General features: G+C 39.6%; 1 protein-coding gene across 3 annotated transcripts in view; it reads left to right on the top strand.

Moving 5' to 3' along the window:
- LOC137324564 (proteasome activator complex subunit 4-like) overlaps positions 1–20,909 on the top strand; it is a 163,713-nt gene that overhangs the window by 118,633 nt on the left and 24,171 nt on the right. For all 3 annotated transcript variants that reach the window (XM_067988995.1, XM_067988994.1, XM_067988993.1), the window contains 5 exons: positions 12–116; positions 2,115–2,206; positions 14,482–14,613; positions 16,054–16,262; positions 20,624–20,709. In XM_067988995.1, the coding sequence (XP_067845096.1) occupies positions 12–116; positions 2,115–2,206; positions 14,482–14,613; positions 16,054–16,262; positions 20,624–20,709 (624 nt within the window). The remainder of the gene's footprint in view (positions 1–11; positions 117–2,114; positions 2,207–14,481; positions 14,614–16,053; positions 16,263–20,623; positions 20,710–20,909) is intronic.

The raw sequence follows: 20,909 nt of genomic DNA, 5'->3' as shown, positions 1-20,909 counted from the left end.
TGTGATTATAGGTGGAACAACTGTGGGAAGTTCTCTGTCCCCTTCTGAGAACTGCCTTGTCGAACATCACAGTGGAGACCTATAGTGACTGGGGAACATGCATTGCCACAGCTTGTGTAAGGAAAATGGACAAATTATTTACCTGCACTACACAATACTTGCATACCTTTAAATGTAACATTTGTTTTTGTTTTGGTTCTCATGTAAAATCTAAATCATTGGCTCATTTAAGTGTTAAATAAGTTAACTATACAGTCACGCAGTCCTAAAATATATCTGCCTGGACTGCTTAATACTTAGGTATGTATTAAAATAAATCTTATTGGAAAGTGTAAAACATTGCAGCTTAAGAAAACATAGCAAAAGTGATGCATGTTCAGAACAGTTTATTCCATGGGTGAGGAAGACCTGTAAATAAACTTATTGACTTTACTCAGTATTTATTAGGTTTTCATAACTGCAAAATAACACTCTTCCCCATTGTGTTTTATGCAAATGTTTTGAGATAATTTTGTTTAAAATTGTATTGCTTTTTTAATGCATTAAAAAAAATGCATTATATCAAAGTCTTCTGTATTTTGCAGACAAGCTAGTCTGAGTTGAATTGGTTGAAAAGAAAGACTGGCATTTATTTAGAGCCTTTCACATTCCCAGAACAACCCATTGAATTTCACAGCCAATGAATAACTTTTGACATATAATCACTTGTTTTGTAAGAAAATCGGGCAGCCAATTCACACACAGTGAGGTCACGCAAACAGCATGAGATGAATGACTAGTTAATCTGCTTTTGGTCGTGTTTGAGGAATGAATGTTGGTCAGAATACTAGGAGAGTTCCAATGCTCTGCTTCAAAAAGAAGTAATTTTACAACACCAAGTTATAGTACAACGATTTTTATTTGAAATCTACAAGCTTTCGGACGCTTCCTCCTTCCTCAGGTAATTACCTGAGTATTCTTACAAAACAAGTGATTATATGTCAAAAGTTATTCATTGGCTGTGAAATTCAATGGGTTGTTCTGGGAATGTGAAAGGCTCTAAATAAATGCCAGTCTTTCTTTTCAACCAATTCAACTCAGACTAGCTTGTCTGCAAAATACAGAAGACTTTGATATAATGCATTTTTTTTAATGCATTAAAAAAGCAATACAATTTTAAACAAAATTATCTCAAAACATTTGCATAAAACACAATGGGGAAGAGTGTTATTTTGCAGTTATGAAAACCTAATAAATACTGAGTAAAGTCAATAAGTTTATTTACAGGTCTTCCTCACCCATGGAATAAACTGTTCTGAACATGCATCACTTTTGCTATGTTTTCTTAAGCTGCAATGTTTTACACTTTCCAATAAGATTTATTTTAATACATACCTAAGTATTAAGCAGTCCAGGCAGATATATTTTAGGACTGCGTGACTGTATAGTAATTACCTGAGGAAGGAGGAAGCCTCCGAAAGCTTGTAGATTTCAAATAAAAATCGTTGGACTATAACTTGGTGTTGTAAAATTGTTTACAATTGTCAACCCCAGTCCATCACCGGCATCTCCACATCAAAAAGAAGTGTTCATGGTTTAACATCTTGTCTGAAGGACATCATCTTATTCCATTCTAGAATGCAATCTAATCTTGCCTTGACTTTTTGATTTTTTTTTGGTGGGGGGAGCAGTGGGGAGGTGGGGGTAAGAACTATTTTTACCCTATCAAAACTATTCAAAATTAATCCATTTACAGTGATTGGCCAAACAAAATATATTCACTCTAGATTGTCACCTCATCCTTGTATAAGTTTTTCTCACTTTCTACAATTCATGCTAGTTCACAATGTGTATCCATTCTCCTTTAACTTACACCGCAATTTTCCATTAGATTTATCACTTAAAAACAATTCTAATGAAGATGAGCATTATAAACCAAGTAAATGGAAATAATGTGTACAAACCAGCAAATCCATTAGACAATATTAATATAAATAAATAAAAATTTTATGATTAACTACTGTATTTACTTTTCCATTGCATTATTTCAGGTGTACTATTGATCAATCAAAAGGAAGAGGACAAGAAATTGCATTATGAAGAAACAATCACTGTTGTTCATTTTATTCTCACAGGAGAGCAGAGACCCTCGTAAACTCCACTGGCTTTTTGAGTTGCTAATGGAGGCCCCATTGAGTGGAGAAGGAGGATCATTTGCAGATGCATGGTAGGTGATTCATAAACCCATTTTTGAGAGGAGTAGGGAATTTATAAATTTGCAAAAATAAACTGGCACACTGAATAAGTTTTTTGAAGAGGGAAAATAAAATTGAGGAAGGACAGCATGTCGTGCAGATGGGAGTAAGAAGTTGCAAAGGGACATGGACATACTAAGTGAGTGGGGGGAAAAACTATGGCAAATGACGTTCAATGTGTACAATTGTGATGTTATCCATTTTGGACCCAAGAAAGATAAATCGGAGTATTTTCTAAATGGTACGAAACTGGAAACTCTAGCAGAGCAAAGAGATTTGGGAGTCCAAATACACAAATCATTATAAGCCAGTAGACAGATACAAAAAGCAATCAAAAAGGCTTATGAAATGTTGGCCTTTATCTCAAGGGGCCTGGAATACCAAGGGGAGGAAATTATGCTTCAGTTACATAGAGCCTTGGTCAAACCCATTTGGAATACTGTGTTACGCACTTCAGGAAGGATATATTGGCCTTGGAAGAGGGTGCAGTGCAGATTCACCAGAATTATACCAGGGCTTAGAGGGTTAAATTATGAAGACAGGTTGCATAAACTTGGATTGTATTCCCTTGAGTATGAGAGATTGAGGGGTGATCTGATCGAGGTGTTTAAAATGTTAAAAGGATTCAATAGGGTAGATACGGAGAAATTATTTCCTCTGGTGGAGGAATCAATAACAAGGGGATGTAATAAAATTAGTGCTAGGCCATTCAGGAATGAAATCAGGAAGCACTTTTTCACACACACAGCATAGTAGAAATTTGAAACTCTGCTCTCCTCCCCCCCACCCCCCCCCCCCCACCCCGGCCATAGAAAAAGGAAAAAGGCAGTGGGTGCTAGGACAATTGGAGCGTTCAATACTGAGACAGGTAGAATTTTGTTCGGTAAGAGTATCAAGGGATATGGAGCAAAGGTGGGAGAATAGAGTTAAGGGGCAGATCAGCCATGATCTAATTGAGTGGTGAAGCAGGCCCGAGGGGTTGAATGGCCTACTCCTGTTCCTAATAAGAACATAAGAAATAGGAGCAGGAGTAGGCCATACGGCCCATCAAGCCTACTCCTTCATTCAATGAGATCATGGCTGATCTTTTACCTGACTCCACTTTCCTGCCCTATCCCCACATCCCTTAGTGTCCAAAAATCTATTGACCTCAATCTTGAATATACTCAACGACTGAGCATCTACAGCCCTGTGCGGTAGAGAATTCCAAAGATTCACAACCCTCTGAGGAAGATATTTTTCCTCATCTCGTTCCTAAATGGCGGACCTCTTGTCTTGAGACGATGACCCTTTAGTTTTAGAATCTCCAGCCAGGGGAAACAGCTTCTTAGAGGGCTTGATAGGGTAGATGCTAAGAATTTTATACGTTTCAATGAGATCACCTCTCATTCTTCCAAACTCCAGAGAATATTGGCCCATTCTACTCAATCTCTCCTCATAGGACAACCCTCTCATCCAAGGAGTCAATCTAGTGAACCTTCGTTGCACCCCCTCTAAGGCAAGTATATCCTTCCTTAGGTAAGGAGACCAAAACTGTACTCAGTACTCCAGGTGTGGTCTCACCAGAGCCATATATAATTGCAGAAAGACTTCCTTATTCTTATACTCCAACCCCCTTGCAATAAAGGGTAACATAGTATTTGCCTTTCTAATTGCTTGCTGTACCTGCATGTTAACCTCCTGTGATTCATGTAGAAGGACACCCAAATCCCTCTGAATACCAACCTTTCTTAGTCTCTCACCTTTTAAAAAATATTCTGCTTTTCTATTCTTCGTACAGAACTGGATAATTTCACGTTTCCCCACATTCTACTCCATCTGCTACCTTTTCATCCACTCACTGATCTTGTCTATATCCCTTTACAGCCTCTTTGTGTCCTCCTTTCCCACCTAGCTTTGTATCATCAGCAAACTTAGATGCATTACACTCGGTCCCCTCATCTAAGTCATTGATATAGATTGCAAACAGCTGAGGCCTAAGCACTGATCCTTGCGGCACCCCACTAGTTACAGCCTGCCAACCCGAAAATGACCCGTTTATTCCTACTTTCTGTTTTTTGTCAGTTAATCAATCCTCAATCCAAGCTAATATATTATCCCCAATCCCACGAGCCCTAATCTTGTGTAATAACCGCATGGGTGGCACCTTATCGAATGCCTTTTGAAAGTCCCAATAAACTACATCCACTGGTTTTCCCCTTATCTACCCTGCTAGTTACACCCTCAAAAAACTAATAGATTTGTCAAACACAATTTCCCTTTCATAAAACCATGTTATCATTTTCTAAGTGCCCTGTACTATGTCCTTCATAATAGTTTCTTGCATTTTCCCTACTACTGATGTCAGACTAACTGACTCCCTCCTTTCTTGAATAGCGGGGTTACATTTGGTACCTTCCAATCCACTGGGATCATTCTAGAATCTGGGGAATTCTGGAAGATCAAAACCAAAGCATCCACTGTCTCTGCAGCCACCTCTTTTAAAATCCTAGGTTGTAAGCCATCAGGTTCAGGGGATTTGTTGACTTTTAGTCCCATTAATTCCTCCAGTACTTTTTCTTTATTAATCTTAATTACTTTTAAGTTTCTCTCACATTGGACTCTCGGTTCCCCACTATTTCCGGTATTTTTTTGTGTCTTCTACTGTGAAGACAGATACAAAATATTTGTTTAACGTCTCTGCCATTTCCTTGTTCCCTATTATAATTTCTCCAATCTCTGCCTCTAAGGGACCCACGTTTACTTTCGCTAATCTCTTCCTTGTTACATACTTGTAAAAGCTCTTACAATCTGTTCCTATGTTCCCAAGAAAAGGATTCTAATTCCATGCATGCTGTAAAAGGGCTGAGTAATATACAACTAATTACTGGCATAGAGTTGAAAGCCAAACAAGAAATATTGCAATTTTGGCATACAGTTCAGAAACTGGAAATACATTGTTAATGAAGTCATACATTTAAATAGCACAAATTGGAGTATTGTTACTTAAAGTTGCCATGTGCTTTTAGCATATTAACTGAAAAATTGAAATCCCATATTGGTGTAAAGAATATAGCAAAAGAGTGCTAGTACCCTTTAGTCTTGCCAGTTACTGCAATGAATGTTCAAAACCATAATTTAAAGTGTGAGTACTCCACAATGCTCTGGATCTGATAACTCATGACAAACCTACAGTATTAGAAGACCTTTTTCTAATTTATAATCTTCAGAATTGTGTTGGAAAAGGCGGTTTAGTGCTGCGAAATGTTGGTTTACCAATGTGCTATGCCATAGGAGTGCAGGTCCTACCTGCAGTTTACCATATGAGCAGTCTGTAGTCTCAGACTATTGAAGGTGAAGTACTGATTGGAGGGAGGGAAACTACTAGACATCCCTGGCTCCGTGCTACAGCTGGGAGCAGGTTACCTGCTCTGGGCCAGGTAATGGTGTGGTGTAGGGGGACCCAAAATAAGGGGCAGGGGGTGGGGGGGAATTTTATTGTGCAGAGTATTCTCTGTAGGATTCAGTACTTGTAGTCGGGGAACAGTAATCTTAGTTAAGTATAAGCTGCGGCTCAGTTGGTAGCACTCTCGCCTCTGAGTCAGAAGGTTGTGGGTTCAAGTCCCACTCCAGATACTGGAGCACATAATCCAGGCTGACACTCCAATGCAGTACTGATTGCCATCTTTCAGTTGAGATGTTAAACTGAGGCCCCATTTTCCCTCTCAAGTGGATGTGAAAGATCCCGTGGCACTATTCGAAGATGACCAGGGAGTTCTCCCCTGTGTTCTGGCCAATATTTATCCCTCATTGTCCTTCATTGTTGTAAAGTGCTTTGGGACGTCCTGAAGTTGTGAAAAGCGCTATATAAATGCAAGTCTTTTTTATAAATCCCCTTCAAACAAAACTAGTTAATGATGTACAGTGAGAGTTCACTGTTGGACTTTGATGGGAAGGGTGAAACTTTACATCTTCCTGAGATTTTTTTGAAAAGGTAAAGGGACAATCTAAGTATCCCCAATCTCTTTTGGAAGGGAGAGTAATCTGATGGAAGACAATTTGTGAACTTGGCCAAAAGATTTTCCTTAATTGACCATTAAGGAACTTGTGCTCAGTATTGTTCCATTTGAGTTTATACTCCTATTCCTAGTTTTGTTTCCAAAAATATATTGGCCCGGAAATTGTGCTGAGCGGCGAACGAACGTCACCTGCCGTTCGTAAGTAACTAACTCACCCACAAACTTTTCGCGGGCTTCTGGATGTCAATTTGCTTTAATGGAGACTTGCAAGAAGTGTAGCTGTCTTTCTCGGGCTTCTCTGAGCTGTGAAAGCGAGGACAGAATCTCTCTCTCCCCACAACCAATCAGCTGGAAGCATCATTGACAAGCCACAGTCAGAACCAGGAACTGAGAACCTCCTTCACAAGTCACGCAGGAAGTGTTGGGTCGATTAGTAAATTCTCTATAAAATTAGTTAGATAAAGAGAGAGTCAGATTAAAAGACAGAGGTAAAAGAGACAGAAAGACTAAGTAAAGAAATAACAATTTTAAACTTGAAAATTTTTTTTAAATGTCCCCAACACCAATTAATATTGGGAGGAGTGAGACTCCGCAGTTTTTAAAAGTTAATTTTAAAGGCCAGTGAGGTTGTTTGGCAGTCACTAATACATACCACATTAAAAGTTAGTTTAGACCTAAAAAACCCTGCGACCTTTTTTATGACTAGATTAATTTGTTTCCAGCTGGGCAGTGCAGCAAGTTCGCACTGATCTGTTCATTCAACTGGCAAGATCTTCTTAACGCAAAGCTTTCAAAGGAGCAGGGCAAACAGTAGAGCAATTTCTGCATTTGACTGCGCATGTGTGCTCTCCGGAACTTGCTGTCATCCATTTGCCCTGAAATAATGGTGAGCCCTGTTAGCCTCGCTGTTATTTCATTCATGAGCAATTTCCGGGCCATTATCTCACACATTTCGACATTAGTTGAATCTGCCTCATGTGTCTATGTTCTCCTAAAGTCTTGTATACTCCTCCTTTCTGTTTGCCTATCCTTCTGTTTGTCAACAAAAAGTACAAATGAAAGTCTCCAGGGAAAAGGCCAAATATCAGACCCTGCTACATCAGGCTAATGTACAAAAAGAACTTACATAGAACATAGAAAATCGGAGCAAGAGTCGGCCATTAGGCCCTTTGGGCCTGCTCCACCATTCAAAATGATCATGGCTGATCGTCTAACTCAGTACCCTGTTCCTGCTTTTTCCCCATATCCCTTGATCCCTTTAGCATTAAGAAATATATCTATCTCCTTCTTGAATACATCTGATGACTTGGCCTCCACTGCCTTCTGTGGTAGAGAATTCCACAGGTTCACCACCCTCTGAGTGAAGAAATTTCTCCTCATCTCAGTTCTAAATGGCATACTGAGACTGTGACACCTGATTCTGGACTCCCCAGCCATCGGGAACATCCTCCCTGCATCTAGTCTGTCTAGTCCTGTTAGAATTTTATATGTTTCGCTGAGATCCCCTCTCATTCTTCTAAACTCTAGTGAATATAGGCCTAGTCGACTCAATCTCTCCTCATACGTCAGTCCTGCCATCCCAGGAATCAGTCTGGTAAACCTTTGTTGCACTCCCTCCATGGCAAGGACATCCTTCCTCAGATAAGGAGACCAAAACTGCACATAATACTCCAGATGTGGTCTTTGGCCAGGGCCCCTATCGTTGGTGTGGGAAAACTTAATTTTAATTGTCCTTATCAGGTGGTGGTGCTCCCAGTCTTCTGACAATCTATAATGAGGTGAGTAAAAAGAAATCTTGCTTTTGAATTTGAACAAGGCAACATTGTCTGTGCTTTTATAACCAGATATGGACCCCCCCATGTCTGCGGGAGGTGTACACATTTTGCAAAAATTGTGCAGAGACACTGGAAGACGTACTAGCAGTGTTAATACCTCCAGATCAGATGGCCTTTGTTAAAACAGGTATTCTGAAATGCTCTCTCCATCCTTATTTGAGGCATTCTATGCATCCAGATTGAGACAGTACTTAAGAATCTGATATGGAGGGATATGTGCAGAGTAAAGGGATATGCTTGTCAGCAACATTTTAAAGCTATGTACACACCGTAGCTCAATATTTTCCCAGTCCCTTCAAAGCACTGTTGGACGCTCTTGCTTAAACCAGTGATGCCCAAATTAAATAACTTGTTTGAAAAAATACTGGAAAAAAACAAAAGCTTTCAGAAAACTCCATTACATTATGTAGTGGAGGGGTTATGTGCAGATGGGAATAGAAATCATAGTAGGTAACTTGAAAGATGTTATGAGTCAATAGACATGCCAAGATCAATGTAATCCAATTTAGAATGATCTGCCATGCTTGTATAATTTCAGCTAGGCTTCACAAAGTAAAAAATCTGTCTCCACAGTCAGTCCAGGAAACACAATACTGATGGAGTTTCCTGTAACCATATGGTGTGAAATTGTACAACCAGTTTCAAAATTCGTATTAAACTGAGTACTTTGTAAGCTGAAGGTAAACTTTGTTAAGTTTGATCCTTTTTTACAAAAAAGAATAAATCTATTGAATAAGCTAGAGTTATATGCCTATACTTTGAAGGGCAGATTAAGCTTCTAAATAAATATTTGAGAACCCAGTTAGCCTTTATAACTAGAGGGCTAAAATGTAAAGGGGAGGAAGTTTTACTACTGCTCTAAAAAGCCCTGGTTTGACAACATCTGGAGTACTGTGTGCAGTTCTGAGCACCGCACCTTAAAAAGTACAAGTAAAGTGAGATGAGAGTTCTAGTCAATAATTGGTAAGAAGCTGTAAGAAGAAATGCAGTAGTGTACCTGAAAGGGAACTCTCCAAAGAAAATAAATTGAGTATGAACTGATGTATTTGTTTGCAATTGCAATAAATTTACCAATTTGAAGATGAACCGTATGTAAAAGTATAGACTGATGTGAATGAGCACAATCCTAGTGTGTATCAATTTCCCTTTTTCTACACAGAATTATTTTTTTAACAAAATTACTTCTTCTTGGATAAATGTTTTTTTTATTATGGCCTGATATTTGAAAGACAGGTTAGTTAGAAATGCTGTGGCATTCTTACTGTGATTAATTATTTTATTTGTGGGTACTGTAGTACATTAAAATCCTCACTGTTTCTTGCTAAAACCTTTTTTAGTGGTTCTAGTTGATATTTCAGTTTAGTAAGAAGATGAACATTGGTAAGAAATACAGTATGTCTTAAACTGGTAGTATGTAAGATATCTCTTTAAATTGTATTAGGCCATAATGTGCTGTGGCATCTGCCGTTAGTTGGACTTGCCCTCGCCCTCATTTAGGTTTATAAATTTTTTGCGTGGCAAGTTGCTGAAAGTGCGAGCTGATAACGTTGCAGTGAGGGAAACGGGGCATCTGGGACCTGAGTGAATAGGCAAGCAACTGTGCATCTCCTTAACCAAATGTGAAAAGTTAGGAATAGGCTTGTATTCCCTGGCATATAGAAAGTTAAGGAGTGATTTGATTGAGGTTTTTTAGGATTTTGAAAGAAATTGATGGGGTAGATAAGAGAGAAGCTTTTTCTGCTGATGATGGAGTCTAGGACAAGGGAACATAACCTTAAAATCAGAGCCAGGCCATTCAAGAGAGAAGTTAGGAAGCCCTTCTTCACGCAGAGGATGAAAGAAGTGTGGAACTCTGACGGAAAGCAGAAGATGCTAGCTCAATTAATCATTTTAAATCTGAGATCGATAGATTTTTGCTAGCCAAGGGTATTAAGGGATATGGAGCCACAGTTGATAAATGGAGTTAAGCTGCCGATCAGCCATGATCTCATTGAATGGCGGAACAGGCTCGAGGGGCTGAATGACCTACTTATTTTAGTATGTTAACCAATCAGTTTGAAGGATTGTGAAATTAACACTGCAAGAACTGAGAAGGAAGTGTAAATTAGAGTGGGTGAATTCAATGTCAAATCAGGTACAGAAAGAGAAATAAAGAGGGAAAGAATGATTGGATTGAAAGAGAAAAAGGAGATAGAAAGGAAAAGTTTAAAAGAAATTAAAAATTTTAAATTTTACGTTTTAAAATCTCTAACAACAATTAAAACCTGAAGGAATGAGACTCCACACTTGTAATAGTTAATTTTCAGTGCATGAAAGGTTGAATGGCAGTAATTAACACCTATCCCATCGTTTACCACACAAGTATAGCAACTTCACGCTGTTCAATGCATTTCAGTGGTGAGGAAGACAGCAAGATGTCGTTTTCGCAAAGCTAACTATAGAGTGGTGCATCTCGGACAGTAACTTTAGGATTTCTGCATTTAACCGCACGTCTGCCCCTCGCCTGAAGTTGCTGTAGCATTTGCGCATAATGGTGTATTAGCTTCACAGCAAATTCTGACCCATTGTTTTTTTTCCCCAAAGTCAAGTTAAAAATTTGAGTGTCAAAGTAATCTATAAAGTAACAAATTGAATGTGTTAAGGCCATGTGATATTAAAACAAGGTATTCAGCACATGTGCATTGCATTATTAATAACACATGCTTGAGAACATCAAATGGGTCTACATCTCTGTATACATACTCCTAATGAGTATTATTTTTAAAGTCAGCTTGATGAAACTCTCAACTTTATCAGGTAAAGTAGAGGCAGAGGGCATTGCTGAGATACTAAATGAATACTTCGCATCGCCTTCATTAAAGAAGAGGATGCTGCCATTGTAGCAGTAACGGAGGAGGTAGTACTGATGTTGTCTGGAATAAAAATAGATAAAGAGGAGGTACTTAAAAGGTTGGCAGTGCTCAAAGTAGAAAAGTCACCTGGTCCAGATGGGATACATCCTAGGTTCTGAGGGAAATAAGGGTGGAAATTGCGGAGGCTCTGGCCACAATTTTCCAATCCCCCTTAGATATGGGGACGGTGCTGGAGAACTGGAGGATTGCAAATGTTACATCCCTGTTCAGAAAAGGGGAGAGGGATAAAACCAGCAATTACAAGGCAGTCAGCCTAACGTCGGTGGTGGGGAAACTTTGAGGCAATAATCTGGGACAAAATTAATTGTGATTTGGAAAAGTATGGGCTAGTAAATGAAAGTCAGCACGGATTTGTTAAAGGAAAATAGTGTTTGATTGACTTGCTTGAATTCTTTAATAAAGTAACAGAGAGGGTTAATGTCGTGTATATGGACTTTCAAAGGGTATTTGATAAAGCACCACATAATAGACTTGTTAGCAAAATTAAAGCCCATGGGATTAAAGGGACAGTGGCAGGGTGGATACAAAATTGGCTAAGGGACAGAAAGCAGAAGTATTGGTAAATGGTTGTTGATATGGGATCCTGGACTTTATTAATAGAGGCCTCGAGTACAAAAGCAAGGACGTTATGCTACACCTTTATAAAACACTGGTTAGGCCTCAGCTGGAGTATTCTGTTCAATTCTGGGCTCCACACTTTAGGAAGGATATCAAGGTCTTACAGAGGGTGCAGAAGAGATTTACTAGAATGGTAGTAGGGATGAGGGACTTCAGTTATGTGGAGATACCAAAGAAGTTGGTGGTGTTCTCAGAACAGACAAGGTTCAGGGGAGATTTGATAGAGGTGTTCAAAATCCTGAACGGTTTTGACAGAGTAAATAAGGAGAAACTGTTTCCGGTGGCAGAAGAGTCGGTAACCAGAGGACACAGATTTAAGATGATCGGCAAAAGAGCCGGAGGTGACATGAGGAAACATTTTTTACGGAGTGAGTTGTAATGATCTGGAATGCACAGCCTGAAAGGGTGGTGGAAGCAGATTCAATAGTAACTTAAATTCTGCCCTTTTTATCTTTTCATTATAAATTCCTATGTACATATTTATAATAGAAACTGCCTATTTAAAATTGTCTCACTGTAATTACACTCACTGTAATTGCACTGCAGCATCTTCACTGCAGGACAAGTTTGCATAGGCAATTTCCATTATAAATGTGCATATGGGAATTTGTAATGCAAAAAGTTGACAGGAAATGTGCGCTGACACAAGATGTATGTGTGTGACAAAATATATATTTTTTTGAGTGCATGCATATGTACAAAATCACATCTACTTGGATAAAATCTGTCTCGCTCTTTAAGATAAAGTCACATGGAATTAACAGTTTTAGAATTTGTAGAATCATAGAAAGGTTACAGCATGGAAGGAGGCCAAAGAAATGAGGCTCTCTAGGCTTAGTTTTACTATGATAGAGGACAGTTTTTTGGGGGAGTGGGATGGAAGGATTGAGGTAACCTCTATAGTAAATTGGAATCTTTGCTCATGGTTTCATTTTAAAATAATAAAGTTCTATATAAGCATGATTCACAAAGGAGAGGCTTTTTCACATTTTATTGTAAGAAACAAAATATTACAATGAAACAGCTTACAAGTTAAATAGGAATTCTGCGGAACATTTAACAATTAATGGTCCGGATAGAAAAAAATAATATTTAATGCTTAGATATTTATCTTTATTGTAGTAGTTGAATTCACTTGCCTCTGTAGCTTTTTTTTTTAGCTGGAATGTTAGATGAAGGAATGCACAGAAGTGAATATTTGTAGTGGTGGGGTGTTGAGGTAAAATCTGGTATAATAATTGATCAGCAGATTCAATAGTAAATTTCAAAAGGGAATTGGATAAAAACTTAAAGAAATAATTTGCAGGGCTGTAGGGAAAGAGCAGGGGACTGGGACTAATTGGATAGCTCTTCAAAGAGCCGGCACAGGCACGATGAGCCGAATGGCCTCTTCCTGTGCTGTACCTACTATGATATTATGAAACGTTATGCCTTTCTCAATCAGCCCTATCTCAAAGTTCTGTTAACTTAATTCTTTTTAACTAAACAGAGAGGTTCCCCCTTATCTACCCTGCTAGTTACACCCTCAAAAAACTCTTAATAGATTTGGCAAACATGATTTCGCTTTCATAAAACTTGTTGACTCTGCCTAATCATATTATGATTTTCTAAGTGCCCTGTTACTATGTCCTTAATAGATTCTGGCATTTTCCTTTGTACTGATGTCAGGCTAACTGGCCTATAGTTCCTTGTTTTCTCTCTCCCTCCTTTCTTGAATAGCCGGGTTACGTTTGCTACCTACCTTTTTGCTTGCTAAAGTTCTTTTGTACCACCTTCTTTCTACATGTCTTGTAGCCACAACATTAGTCAACATGCAATGGATTTCTCTTGATGCTAAATATAAAGAATCTATATGGGTTAATACACATACTCTTAGGAAGCATGTCTGTATTCACTTAACAGTTCAAAACAACTAACGTTTTGGCACTTTTGTGCTCCAAGCTAACCTTCGCTTTTAAGGTTGTAGAGACTTCACATTTTCCCCATTTGGAGTTTGAACTGATGACGAAGAATGGTAGATTACATTCCATCTCCTTCCTGATTACTTGAATATACTTCATTTTCTACATGCAAAGTGCCCTCCCTCCCTGCCTTTTAGTTCTCTTTCTGATCTGGCACAATGTGTATCTTGCTGTTTCTGTTTGCTAAAGCCCTTTGTACCACCTTGAGGTCTCTGCTGATGTCTCAATTCAAAATAACTGATTTTTACTTCCAGAACAATGCCTACATATAGAGCAGGTGTGGAGAATGACCACGTCACAGATATGATCGTTGTTTGATTTTTTTTTTCTGCCTCCTGAAACTGCTGACCAATATTGTGGTTTGGTTCCATGGATGTTAGGCATCTTCTGGTAACTTGCCCAAATAACAAGTCTCTTTGAGCAAAGCCAGGATCAAGCTCAGCCCTGGCAGTATCAGTGTTGAGCTCGATTCTGTTCTTGCTGAACAACCACACACATACTTAACATGAAGAGATGCCAGTGGAAACCCTGGCTGAGGTTTTTTCTCCACCCAAGTTTGAGGAGTATTATCAGCTAGTCAGTCATCATGCTGAGGATCAAATCTTGAACCTTTCAGGTCTGAGGCTCAGGTCTACACTGGATAGTGCCATCATTACTGAGCCAATTGTGAGCCCTGATGTCCAATTATTTTAGGGACAGTGACCCATGATTTCACCACCCCCACCCCCACCATTGCCTTACACTGCCTTCTTTAAATTAAGCAAATTAAGTTGTATGTGAAAAGTCAACATCAATGAAAGAATGAGGAAGACCATGCTTGTAATTGGTAATCAAAAAGAAAATATTATGTATTCACTTTCCTTGATTTACAAGAAATGAAAACAATCATTTACCAGCTCACGTTGTTTGTGTTCTGTTACTAGCCGACTATACGTGTTGCAGGGTGGTTTGGCGCAGCAAGAATGGAGAGTACCTGAACTGATGCACAGGCTCCTTCAGTACCTTGAGCCCAAACTCACACAGGTCTATAAAAATGTGCGAGAAAGGATAGGAAGGTGAGTGCTTATCAGGATTTTAAATAGTAGGAATAAAAATGTTGCAATATCTTGTTCTTCTAAAATGTGTATATATACAGTTGTGAGTGATATTTAAATTGTTCTGAATCTCCATTCAAGTATTAAATTGCACAAGCTTAAGATGTATTATGAATTCTACAGTCACCTCATACTAAAAAGCATGGCTAGAATGGACATAGTTTTTAATTTACAATGGCCACTTTGGAGTGACTCTATTGTACTTGCCATTAATACTGTGATGCTAATGAAACAATGTAATGAACTTAGCATTTACTATAGATGTCCCATGGTGTTACTCATGGTAACTGGGAGGAAAACAGTAGGGCTGTTTACCTCATATAAAAGATTAAATTTCAATCTCTCTCATTCTCCACCACCACCCCCCCCCCCCACCACCTTTCTCTGTCACTGCCTTTCTCTCTCGTACTCCTATATAGGGGTTACGGTAGTGTAGTGATTATGTTGCTGGACTAGAAATCTAGAGGCTGGAACTAATAATCCAGAGAACATGAGTTCAAATCCTAGCATGGCAGTTTGAAAATTTGAATTGAGTTTAAAAAAATCTGGCAGTAAAAAGCTGGTATCAGTAAATGTTACCACGAAACTGTTGTAAAACCCCAACCGGTTCTCTAATGTTGTTTGTGGAAGGAAACCTGTTGTTCTTTTCTGGTCTGGCGTATGTATTACTCCAATCCCACACCAATGTGTTTGTCTCTTAGCTGCCCTCTGAAGTGGCCAAGCAAGCCATTCAGTTGTATCAAACTGCTGGAAGGCCCCCACCACTTCCTTAGGGCAACTAGCTATGGGCAATAAATGCCAACTTTGCCAGTAATGCTCACATCCCAAGAATGATTTTTTTTTTAAACTCCCTTTCTCTCACTTTCCCTCTCCCTCTCTCCTTCTCCCTTTCTCAGCTGTGTCTCAGTGGTAGCACCCTTGCTTCTGAGTCAGAAGGTTGTGGATTCAAGCCCCACTCCAGAGACTTGAGCACAAAAATCTAGGCTAACACTCCAGTGCAGTACTGAGGGAGTGCTGCACTGTCGAAGGTGCCATCTTTCGAATGAGACGTTAAACCCCGTCTCTCGCGCTTTCGCTCTCAACCGCCACCCTGCATGAGATCAGCTAATTTATTACAGACCAAAGATTGAACATCAAACTCTTCTGATCCATATATTCAGTAAATAACACTTTTTACCAAATGATTAGTTCTCTAAAATAATTCACACATACATACAAACCGGAAAAATATATCTGGAATTTGTATTCCCAACTGCTCTTCAACAATGATTCTAAAATCCTTTTATCTGTTAAATGTCACTGAAGTTCAGGAGTTTCGTTATTATACAATATAATTTATAACAGAATTTTGCAACACACTATTCCTTTACTCATTTTACTTTTTAAATATTCTCTTTACAGCGTTCTAACGTATTTATTCATGATAGACATCACCCTACCTAATTCAAATCCAACGCTGTCGCCACACGTCTCTGACTTCACTGGCCGTATCTTAGGCCAACTTAAGCCTCTTATGGAAATTGATGAAGAGATACAAAATCACATTGTTGAGGAAAATGGTGTTGGGGAACAAGATGAAAGAACCCAGGCCATCAAACTTCTGAAAACAGGTCGGCAATTAATTATCTCATGATGAGTTTATTAATCTTCAATGGGTAGTTTATGGTCTGGAGTATAGTTGTGATTGTTGGTTGCTAAGATGGAGATTTGTTAACCTGAGCTTCGCTTTTCAAGCCAGGGTAAGTCAGATGATGAGATGTTTATAGGGAGAGGAGCTATATACATTATAGTGAACAATGTACTGTTCTACCAAAGTGAAGCTGTCTCCATTCAAGACTGCAAAGACTAAGTGATAGATAAACACTGAGTGCATTCTCTTTAATTTTTTTGAACACTTTTTTTCAATTGTCACACATAAATTTGCATTAAATGGTGTATGATGTCTGAAGTGTGATGGACAGGAAAGGTGAGCTAGACATACTGGGACATAAATTCAACATTACGCCTGATTTACGGTCGTAAAATGGATACAACAATGTCGAATTTAGCAGCGTGACAGCCTGTGCCCAAATTATGCTTGCAGTCAGGCCAATCACAGAATCATAGAATGGTTGCAGCTTGGAGGGAGGCCATTCGGCCCATCAAGTCTGTGCTGGCTCCATGCAAGAGCAATCCAGTTAGTCCCACTCCCCTGCCCTATCCCCGTAGCCCTGCAAATTCTTTCCTTTCAAGTACTTATCCAGTTCCCTATTGAAAGCCATGATTGACTCTGCCTCCACCACCGTCCCCCCCCCCCCCCCCACCTCCGGCAGTTCATTCCAGATCCTAACCGCTCGCTACATAAAAAAGTTTTTCCTCATGTCACCTTTGGTTCTTTTGTCAATCACCTTCAATCTATGCCCTCTGGTTCTTGACCCTTCTGCCAATGGGGACAGTTTCTCTCTATCTACTCTGTCTAGACCCTACATGGTTTTAAATACCTCTATCAAATCTTCTCTGCTCCAAGGAGAACAACTCCAGCTTCTCCAGTCTATCCACATTACTAAAGTCCCTCATCCCTGAAATCTTTCTAGTAAATATTTTCTGCACCCTCTCTAAGGCCTTCATATCTTTCCTAAAGTGCGGTGCCCAGAACTGGACACAATACTCCAATTGTGATCAAACCAGTGTTTTATAAAGGTTCATCATGACTTCCTTGCTTTTGTACTCTATGCCTCTATTTATAAAGCCCAGGATCCAGGCTTTTTTAACCACTTTCTCAACCTGCCCTGCCACCTTCAGCGATTTATGCACATATACCCCTAGGTCTCTCTGTTCCTGTACCCCTTTTAGAATTGTGCCCTCTAGTTTAGATTGCCTCTCCTCGTTCTTCCTACCGAAATGTATCACTTCACATTTTTCTGCATTAAATTTCATCTGCCACGTTTCCGTCCATTTCACCAGCCTCTGTATATCTTCTTGAAGTCGATGACTATCCTCCTCACTGTTCACAACACTTCCAAGTTTTGTGTCATCTGCAAATTTGGAAATTGTGCCCTGTGCACCCAAGTCCTAGTCATTAAAATACATCAAGATAAGCAGTGGTCCTAGTACCAATCCCCGGGGAACACCACTGTACCCCTCCCTTCATTCCGAGAAACAACCGTTCACCACTACTCTCTGTTTCCTGTTACTTAGCCAAGTTTGCATCCATGCTGTTACTGCCCCCTTTATTCCATGGGCTTCAATCTTGATGACAAGCCTATTATGCAGCACTTTATCAAACGCCTTTTGAAAGTCCATTTACACCGCATTGCCCTCATCTATCCTCTCTGTTACCTCATCAAAAAACTCTTATCAGGTTAGTTAAACACAATTTACCTTTGACAAATCCATGCTGGCTTTCCCTTATCAATCCACACTTGTCCAAGTGACTGCTAATTCTGTCCCGGATTATCGTTTCTAAAAGTTTCCCCATCACTGGGTGTAACATTTGCAATTCTCCAGTCCTCTGGCACCACCCCTGTATCTACAGATATTTGGAAGTTTATGGCCAGTACCTCCACAATTTCCACCATTGCTTCCCTCAGCAACCTAGGATGCATCCCATCCAGTCCAGGTGACTTATCTACTTTAAGTATAGCTAGCCTTTCAAGTACCTCCTCTTTATCAATGTTTAGCCCATCCAGTATCTCAATTACATTTTCCTTTACTGAGACTCTGGTAGTATCTTCTTCCTTGGTAAAGACAGATGCAAAGGACTCACTTAGCACCTCGGCCATGCCCTCTGCCTCCATGAGTAGATGATCTTGGTCCCTGATCGGTCCCACCCCCTCCTCTTACTACCCGTTTACTGTTCACACGCCTACGGGAGACTTTTTGGATTGCCTTTTATGTTTGCCGCTGGTCTATTCACATACTCTCTCTTTTACCCCTCTTCTTCCCTTTTTCACTTCCCCTCTGAACTTTCTATATTCAGCCTGCTAAGTTCGTCGGGGCCTTTTTTTAGGTGGCATTGGTATCCACCAACAACGAGTACTGACTGCATTAAAATATTAAAATGAGGGTCCTGCACTTGATTCAGGATCCGTTTGATAAATTTGTTTGGTTCTTAAATCCGCCCGGCAAATCATGATGGGAAAAATAAGGAAGCAGGCTACAGAAGCACCAGTATCAGCTCCTTATCCTGGGTTCCCTCCCTGCTATTCCTAGATCTCTACTACTGGTCCATGTAAATTAAAATCTTCCACTATATCCATTCACCTGCACCTTTTGCCTGCCACTCTGCACCCAAGCCCTCTACATCCAGCTTTCCTTTTTGGCTCTTTGAGCTCTCCCTTCTTCATCTTCTCAACTCGCTATGCCCCCTTCACCTCCCTCTTCTCCAGCACCATACCTCCCTTGATGCCTCCTCACCGTTAGCGCTATTTCTCAGCTTAAATTCTCTGTCCTAGGCTTGAGCCACTCCTCTGCCTAACATTGTTCGAGATTAGTTAAAACTTCTTCAAATTGGGCAAATAGAAGCCTTTGTTCTTAGCCCCCATCATAAATTCTGCTACCTTGCCACTGATTCTCCCTCCCTGGCCATTTGGTTAAGCTGAACGAGACAAATGAAACATTGGTGTCCTGTTTAACCCTGAGCTGAGTTTCAAACCCTGCATACCATCCATAAGCAATGCTGCCTATTTCCACCTCCACAGCATTGTCAACCTTTGCTGCACCTCAGTCCATCCACTGTTGAAAACATTGTGTATGCCTTTATCACCTCTATACTCGATTTTTCCAGTATCTGCTTTGCTAGCCTCATATCCTCCACTGCCTATAAACAGACATTTTTTGTTATTCATTCTCTGAATATGGGCATTGCTGGCAAGGCCAGCATTTATTATCCATAGCCTGAGAAGATGGTGGTGGGGCCTCCATCTTGAACCACTGCAACCCATGTGGTGACGGTGTTATTCTTTTTAGTGGCTTGCTAGGCCACTTCAGAAGACAGATAAGAGTCAATCGCATTGATGTGGACCTGGAGTCACGTGTAGCCCAGACCAGGTAAGGAGGGCAGATTTCCTTCCCTGAAGAACATCAGTGAACCAGTTGTGTATTTACAACAATCCCCCAGCTTCATGGTCACTTTTTTACTGATACCAGGTTTTTATTTCCAGATTTTTTTTTCACTGAGTTCAAATACTCAACAGGAATTGAATTCACATTCTTTGGATTATTAATCCATTGCCTCTGGATTACTATTCCAGTAACATAACCACAGCACTACCGTACCTGTACATAAAGTACAACTCATTCATCTTCCCTTTCCTTGCTGACCTATACTAGTTTCCTGACCACCAGTGCATTAAATTCAAAATCCTTGTCTTCAAATCCCTGAGAGGAAAGTTTCCAGAAGGGAAAAATAAATAAATCAACTACTTGCATCTTAAACAAATATTAGAAATCCACTGTGGGAGCAGGAGGAACCAAGCTATTACTTAGGTTTTGTATGGTAGCAAGTAAATAACATAACAAATATTCTATCTGTGAGGCCTGTATCTTCCAGTATCGATAAAGTATGTAATATGTTTACCTTGAGTCAATCATATATATTGCTTCAATATATTTGCTCAGTTATAATGATGTGCAAACTACAGTTGCATTTAGGGATTGTAGTAAATGCCAAAAAACCTCGCTCTAGGTCCACAACTATCCATGGGCAATGCCATGGGAAATCTAGTATTTTAATTTTTTTAAGAAGCTTTTCATCTGTTTTTGCATTTATAGCTTGATCGTTACGCCAACATACAGTATTGCTTGATACTCATCAAATGCTATTGCTTGAAAACATGTTAATGTCAGTAGTGAGAAGACTGTTCTTGTATTGTGGCATTTGTTAGTACTGTTTCATATTCTGTTCCAAAGGTTGTATGTGTGTATGCACCGTTTGGCAGGACAGGCTTGTTTTTAATCCTAACCAGTTGCATGCTTTGTTTTTGTTTTACAGTGCTGAAGTGGTTAATGGCAAGTGCAGGAAGGTCATTCTCTACAGCAATTGCAGAACAGCTCCATCTCATGCCACTTTTATTTAAGGTATGTTCTAATCTTAGTGTTCATATTCACACTTTAATTTACTTTGTACATTTGAGAAGAAATCATGTACAGTGGTTGGACCTGTTTCTTAAATGTGATTTGTCGTGTATAATTTATTTGGTGTCATGTCTCTGCTGCCAAGGGGCAGATGGCCTGCATCTGCCAATGCCCTTTATCCCCTATGCAAGCACAAGGTACTG

This window comes from Heptranchias perlo, chromosome 8 (genome assembly GCF_035084215.1).
Source record: "Heptranchias perlo isolate sHepPer1 chromosome 8, sHepPer1.hap1, whole genome shotgun sequence".
NCBI classification, from domain to species: Eukaryota; Metazoa; Chordata; class Chondrichthyes; order Hexanchiformes; family Hexanchidae; genus Heptranchias; species Heptranchias perlo.
The sequence above is the reverse complement of the archived record's forward strand: the minus strand, read 5'-3'. Positions and strand labels throughout refer to the sequence as shown.